The sequence below is a fragment of the Malurus melanocephalus genome, unplaced genomic scaffold (genome assembly GCF_030028575.1).
Source record: "Malurus melanocephalus ecotype Western Australia unplaced genomic scaffold, MMel_1.1 scaffold_865, whole genome shotgun sequence".
Taxonomy (NCBI): Eukaryota; Metazoa; Chordata; class Aves; order Passeriformes; family Maluridae; genus Malurus; species Malurus melanocephalus.
This window is the reverse complement of record NW_026624097.1, coordinates 46,153-53,449: the sequence shown is the minus strand read 5'-3', so window position 1 is coordinate 53,449 and position 7,297 is coordinate 46,153. Positions and strand designations below refer to the sequence as shown.

General features: G+C 55.2%; 1 protein-coding gene across 2 annotated transcripts; it reads left to right on the top strand.

The window, feature by feature from the left end:
• Positions 1 to 3,450: 3,450 nt before the first annotated feature.
• On the top strand, positions 3,451 to 6,669 carry TXNIP (thioredoxin interacting protein). 2 transcript variants are annotated; one of them, XM_057385775.1, is made up of 8 exons: positions 3,451 to 3,875; positions 4,417 to 4,489; positions 4,571 to 4,718; positions 4,994 to 5,096; positions 5,186 to 5,442; positions 5,552 to 5,708; positions 5,812 to 5,960; positions 6,048 to 6,669. In XM_057385775.1, the coding sequence occupies exons 1-8, from the start codon at positions 3,626 to 3,628 to the stop codon at positions 6,081 to 6,083; spliced, it is 1,173 nt and encodes a 390-aa protein (XP_057241758.1). In that variant the 5' UTR covers positions 3,451 to 3,625; the 3' UTR covers positions 6,084 to 6,669. The 2 variants fall into 2 exon arrangements, with proteins under 2 accessions (XP_057241758.1, XP_057241757.1); XM_057385774.1 differs by having other exon boundaries at positions 5,812 to 6,669.
• The last annotated feature ends 628 nt before the right edge of the window (positions 6,670 to 7,297 follow it).

The window sequence follows — 7,297 nt, the reverse complement described above, 5'->3', positions numbered from 1 at the left end:
TGGATGGATGGATAATTCTCTGCCATTCCTGGGAAAGCCTCTAGATGTCCACAGAACCCAGCACATGGGAAGGACTCAGGCACAGCGAGAGCTCCAGAGTGCCAGGATGTCCATCCTCACCCCAAACAACAAGGAATCACAGAATTCCAGACTGGTTTTGGGTGGAAATGATCCTAAAGATCATCTTGTACATGGCAGGCCCACCTTCCTGAGACCAGACGGCTCCAAGTCCCACTTCTCTTCCCCAGGACTGAAACGCCAAGCTCGTGCTTGGTGCCTCAGAACAGCTCTGGCTGCTGAAAAGGAGGAAAAGATTCCATATTCCTCTGCTGTCTGAGGGGCTCTGAGGGCTCTACCAGGAGCTGGGGGAAGTCCCTCTCTCCCAGCTCGAGTGGAGCTGATGTCACTGCCTCTTCCTGCCAGAGCAGATGACAAACACGGGACTTTCCAGACCTAAGATCTGAATTCCTCCTTGTTTATGGATGGCTGAGCTCTTCTGAAGCCTTATCTCCCCTCTCCCTGCTCCAAAAACACCGTCTGGGCAGAAAACAGGGGAAGAAATTCCACCTTCATGAAGAACTGCCAGGCASGGGGAGCTTCCACATCCCAATCCCCAGCCGGAGTTGGAAAAGGGGRACTTCAGGGGGAAAATTCTCCTGTGCAAGTCATGAGAGGACTTGTCCTGGCTCAGGGAAGGGGAATGGGGGATCCTGAGCCCTGTCCCCAGAGAATCTCAAACATGGGGGTTAAAAGTCTCTGCTGGGGACAAAACAGCAAACAAAGAGAGTTTTTGGGGATCCTCAGTGGGGGTCTGCCCTGGGAGGTGTCCAGGCAGTTCCTAGATGATCTCTGAGAAGTATCAAAATTCTGTTCCTGGCGATCCTCCATAGCTGAGCATTCTTTGCCTCCAGCCAGGCACTAGAGTCCTTCCCTTCCACCCCCAAACCACTGCTGGGATTTAGGAAGTGACCCGGGCCTGCTCTGGAGCCTCCACTCTTGAAAATCCTGGCTGTGGGACCTTCCAGGACCCACCCCCATCCCATAGTCCCTTGTTTTCCAGCTGGGCTCTATTCCCAAATGTTCCCTGCACACAAACAACCAGAGGAAATGCCTTTTCCGCCCCGCTCCCAACCACATACTCGGGACACTTTGTCCCCATGCTCAGACCATTGTGGATCCCTTCCCGGCCCTCTCTCCCCCCTCCCAGCATGGAATATGCTGGAAAGGACCATATAAGGTGAGAAACACAGAGCACACAGCCTGTAGAAGCTGTGGAGCTGCYGGCACCCTCTGGCTTCCCAGTGATCCATGCTGGATACTGCTTGTCCGACAGCAGGGACAAAGGCCAGGCTGTCACAGGAGCAACGTGGCTTCTCCTGGCAACCAATCCTGATAACCTGGAGCAGAAAAACATGGATCTTATCAGCACCAGGAGCTGTGCTGGCAAAAACAAGTCTGTGCCATGCCCAATTCCTTCCCCGGGACCCACCCAGAGCCCAGTGAGTCACCTCAGGGCCTGGTTTCTCGCTCCGTGGCTTTGCAAGTGGGTTATTCCGGAGGTAAGCATTAGTCACACTGTCCTGGCCATCCCTCGCCCCTGGCCAGGAATTCTTGGAGAAGCAATGGACCCAGCCACTCTCCCCATCCATCCACCTTCAGCAGTGGAAATGAGGGTAGGGGATTCTGTGAGCAGCATTATCCTACGGGAGAGCAGCTGGGAGGGGGATGAATGCCTTAAATAACAGTTTAGTGGGATCAGGAGGTTGTCCTTGCCCAGAACTCTTGGTGGTTTCTCTCCTGATTTCCTTGATTTTGAAGATTTGACACTAGGAAAGTTTGCTTTTTTCAAGCGAAAATCTCCCAGTGTTCCTGATCCTCCAGATCCATTCAGGAGTGCTGCTGCTGTGAGAATGCTTCCTGGAGCAAGTCTGACTCCGAGGGAATTCCGGCAGCAGGGAATGGAGAGGGATTGCCATCGGATAGAGGTTAGGGGGGGAAAGGGCAGCACTGATTGACAGGAATTTAGAGAGGATTCAGGTTGTAGAACATGCCTTGGAGCATATCCTTGACAAGTTCCTTGGCATGGGGCTCCAAGGCCCTTTGGCTTTGCTGGAATGTGTCTAAGCAGCCCTAGGCTGGGGATGGTTTCCTCGGAAAGACACACACCGATGGGAACTGGAGAGGGAGAGCATAAACACGGCTCTGACGGAAATGCCAGCACATATCTAAGGGCTCAAATATCCCAGGGCAGAGATGGCTGGAAAAAACTCCCCAACTTTCACCAAATTAGAGCAAGTCCCAAATTCTCCATTAATCCATCATCTTTTTCCTAATGGGAGACAATGGAGACCAGAGGAAAAAAAGGTGCAATTCCTCCATTCTGCACTGAACCAAGGAATTCCCTCTCAAGGTGGAATTCTGTCCTGTGGTTTGGCAGGAGAACAGTTTATGCCCCACGCTTTATCCTGCACTTTATCGGTTTATATGATCAGGTGTGAATTAACTCCAGGGGAAAGAAGCAGTGGAAGGGCAGGAAAAGTGCCAGGAACACTCAGACAAACAACCTCTGAAGGACAACTCCCAACAAAAACACCTCCCTGTTCCTTTTTGGGGTGGGGACCACTGGGAGCCCCCCATTTCCATTCCTTCAGTGCCATGTGGCTCCATGAGCATTGTTCTCCTGTTTCCTCTGCTCCCAACATTTTCCTGAGTTGGGAAAGCCTGAAGGGCTGGGAAAAGAAGAGGAAAGTGACAGTGCCTGTTCTGGAGTAATGCTGATCCAAGGAGTGAAATCTGAGGATATCTTGAAAGCCAAAGTCTCTGGGCAGGGTTGAGGGGAAGGCAAAATGCTGTCCCACTCCCCACATCCCAGCTGGAAGACAGGGTCACGGTTTACGGAAGGGACGGGAGTGCTTGCTGCACCTTGGATCAATGTTTGGGAGGGATATTCTGGGGAAAAAGGAGTGGGCAGAGTCCCCAAAACAGAATGGGAAGCAGTAGAGATGGTGGAAACACACCCACAAACACCGCCCCTCAGGGCCCGGCCCGGGCGCTCCCAGTTCGYCCCGTCCCAAACTGGGGCCCGCACCCCCATCCACCCTTTGCCTGAGAACATGACATCCTGTTCCGCGCTCGCCATTGGCCACAGCCGCCTCCCGTCCTCGCTTCYCATTGGTCTTCTGAGCTGTCACTCAGCCTCGGTCCGTCYCCGCCCCATTGAACACGCGCGGCTTTCCTTCACACGCTGTCCACGCTCCGCAGCCGCCGCTCTGATTGGTCGGCGCGGCTGTAAACAAGGCGGTGGCGGCCAATAGGCGCGCTGATCACGCGAGCAGCACGCCTGGCCACGCGCCCTCGGCGTGGCGCTCCCGGCAGCAACAGGCGCGGGCGGGGGTGGGCGGGGTTCCCGAGCCTATAAAAGGCAGCGGCGCCAGCAGCGCTCGCAGATCGCTGAGGTTGCAGGGTTTGGTGGTGTCGAGCGGGCTGCGACGAGTGCCTAGCGCCTCAAAASAAAGCGTTCGGTCGCATTTTTGCTCTGGATTCGCCTGGTTCGGGCGGTTTTTGTTGCTCCAAGGGTGTAAAGCCCCGCAGCCGTTGCTCTGTGCGTTCCCGTGGKGCCCCAGCCATGGTAATGTTCAAGAAGGTGAAGAGCTTCATGGTGGCCTTCAGCGAGCCCGACAAAGTCTACTGCAGCGGGGACAAGGTGGCTGGGCGTGTGCTGGTGGAGGTGGCTGAGGTGACCCGTGTCAGTGCCGTCAAGGTGTTGGCATGTGGTGTGGCCAGGGTGACCTGGGCCAAGGGTCCGGCGCAGTGCCGGCAGGAGATGGAGTACCTGCGCTTCGAGGACGTGCTGGCRCTTGAGGAGCAGCCCACAGGTGAGTCCACGGGGCTGGAGGGAGGGCAAGGGTTGCTTTAAACACTAGTTCATAATCCCAACCTAGCTCTGACCTAGGGCTTTGCCACATAGGGGGTGTGGTGGGTCCCAGCGGAGACCCTTGATCCTCAGCACGCAGTTGATGTTGTATCTGGAGTCTGGAAAGATGACCAGATCCAGCAAAACATACGAACAGTGGGAGGTTTGGCCAAATCAAGTCGAAGTTTTGGAGCTAAGGGGCAAAATCAGAGCCTGGGGTGCTCCTGTGATGTGTTTTGACACCACAGGGGTTAGTAGCATTGGTGGTACAGTCAGGGAGGGGCACAGAATCACACCCTGGGGCTGGATTGGGGAGATAAGGGGGACCTGGAGGTGGGTGGAGCCAATGGGACATTGTGTTCTGCCCCAGGGGCTTGAGGTGAAGAGAGCAGCATGGAGAGAGCATGGGGTTTCTATGTGGGTTCCGGTGTTACCCAATGCCCCCAGAACTGAGGATCACCCTGGAGTYCCATCTAATGTTTTCCTCCCGTTCTGTCCCGCAGATGAGGATGGCTCCGTCATCCTGAGACCTGGGAACAAGTATGAGTACAAATTCGGCTTCGAGCTGCCCCAAGGGTGAGTATGAGGCAGCAGTGGGTGGAATTAAATTGGAAAATCCATGTTTTGGCTCTGGCGTGACCTCCTGCATGTCTGTAGGCCACTGGGCACCACGTTCAAGGGGAAGTATGGCTCTGTGGATTACTGGGTGAAGGCGTCTCTGGAGCGTCCAGCCTGCCCCATACAGCAGGTCAAGAAACGCTTCGAGGTGATGGATCCTGTGGATGTGAACACCCCAGAATTGCTGGTGAGTCCTAAGTGCTGCAAAGGCTTGGGAGAAAAGCCCTTGGGGAGGGTCAGCCCAACTCTGTGGCATCCAGGTGTCTTTAATCAGCTCTGGGCTGAGTGGGATTAAGAGTGGGATTAAGGAGTTCTGGATGATTCCAGAAATTGACCCTGGGTGGGGTGCGTTGGGTYCTGTACTCCAGGGGAGTTGGAGGGTTGGTTGCAAAAAGGGCAGGAAGGGAGGAGGGTGGGAAGGATGGGGTGGGGCTTGCATGTGACCATTCCTTCTCTCTGCAGTCTCCAGTTGCAGCCAAGAAGGAGAAGAAAGTGTCGTGTATGTTCATCCCAGATGGACGCGTGTCTGTCAGCGCCCAAATTGATAGGAAGGGCTTCTGTGAAGGTGAGGATTGTTGGGAAGAGGGAACTGGTCTGGTAGGGGGGAATCAATAAGGAAACACCTGACATCTCGAACGATCCTTCCCTTGGCAGGTGACGAGATCTGTATCAACGCAGACTTTGAAAACACCTGCTCACGCATCGTGGTGCCCAAGGCAGCCATTGTGGCCAAGCACACATACCTGGCCAATGGTCAGACCAAGGTCTTCTCCCAGAAACTGTCCTGCGTTCGTGGCAATCACATCATCTCYGGGACCTCTGAGTCCTGGCGTGGCAAAACCATCCGTGTGCGGAAGCTCAAACCCTCTATCCTGGGCTGCAACATCCTGCGTGTGGAGTATTTCCTGCAGGTGAGCAGGGGTTCCCCTCATCTTCCTTATCCTCCTCCACATCTTCCTCCTTACCATGGGGATGTTCATCCTGTCGCAACACCCCTAAATCCTGGCTCTCCTCCTGCAGATATACGTCAGTGTCCCGGGCTCCAAGAAAATCATCCTGGAGCTGCCGCTGGTTATTGGGAGCCGCTCAGGCATCGGGAGCCGCAGCTCCAGCATGGCCAGTCAGACAAGTTCGGAGATGAGCTGGGTGGACCTGAATCTCCCGGATGCTCCAGAGGGTGAGTAGAGTGGGATGAGGTGGGATCACAGTGTGGGGACCTCTTCAGGGGCTTGCGGGCCACGCACAAATGAGCTCACTAATCCCTCCGTGCATCCCCACAGCTCCCCCGTGCTACCTGGACATTGTTCCTGAGGATCACCGGCTGGAAAGCCCCACCACGCCACTCCTGGATGATCCGGATGGATTTGACAGCCCCATCTTCATGTACGCGCCCGAGTTCAAGTTCATGCCGCCCCCCACCTACACGGAGGTGAGCTCAGCACCGGCACGGGATGGGCCAGGTGGATCTGGGGTCACCTGCCTGGRTCCCTCACCTGCTTCCTGCTCCGTCGCCCAGGTGGATCCCTGCGTTGCCAACAACAATGTCCAGTGAGCGCTGCACTTGGTGGGTTGCTCCTGCTTTTCTGGACTCAGCTCCATGTGCCACACACCTGCAACATGTCTGGCCCCACACACCTGGAGTCGAAGTGCTCCCGAGGAACTGCCACATTCCTGAGGAACTGCTGCATTCTCGAGGAACCACTGTTCCAGAGCCATCCCGGGCACCAGAATCTTGTGGAAAACCCGGCAAAGAGCCCTCACAGACTGGGGGGAGGCAAGATGGATCCAGCTGGAAAAGGGCTGGAAAACCTCAGCTGTCAYGGCTGTTGTGACATGCTGTGTGTTCTTGCCTTGTCATGACGTGGTGACAGGCAGGAAACGCTGGTTTTAACTAAGTCCATCCTAATTCCGTAACTCTGGATGCTGCTCTGGTTGCCCTGCGCTCCTGCTGAGGGACGGGGGCACTGACACCATGAATCCGTCCTGTCGTGATACAAGCCTATTACTGCGACTGATGTCTTTTGTACTCTTCGATTTTGTACAYAGTATTGTTGGGAGGAGTAAAGCACAAAAATGCAAATTTTGTACCTTTTTGTGGCCCCTGGGGGGCAAAGTTTGTAATAAATGAGTGAAATGCAGCCCCTGTCTCGTATTCCTCTGGGGTGTGGGAGGATGGCAGAAATCACCTTGGGATGGGGATTGACCCTGTTTTCCCAGTTTCTGGGGTTTTTTTGGGAGCAGCCCTGGGGAGGTCTCCTAGTTTCTCCAGGGGAAAAAGCGAAAGCTGAGCAGAAAAGTGAAACAAAGAGGGAAAACAGGCAGAGAGAGCAAGCAGGTGTGGGGGCAGGGGTGCAGAAAGGGCAAACTGAGGCAGGCGTGAGTATTCCTGCTGTTCCTGCCTTTTTTAGCGCTGCTGTAGGAGCCCCCCTGGCTAAATTTTGGGATGTGGGTGAAAGGTGCTGGTGTTGAAAAACAAGGCCATGACCTTGGCTCTGCTTCTTCCCCTCTCTCCCACTTGGAGTCCCCCCAAACCTGCTGTGCCTCCCCTGCTTTATCCCCGTCCTTGCCTCAGTTTTCCTTTGGAGCCAGAGTCATTCCGGCTCCTGGCCAAGGAGGCAAAGGGTCATTCCACTCTGGGCCAGGACTGGGCTGGGCCAAGAGGGCTGTGGGAAGAGAGGGGGGCACCGGCAACTCAGGGCACCCCAAAAATTAGGGAGAAGCTGCCAGTCCCCTGCTGAAGACCCTACAATAACCGCCTCCTCCACC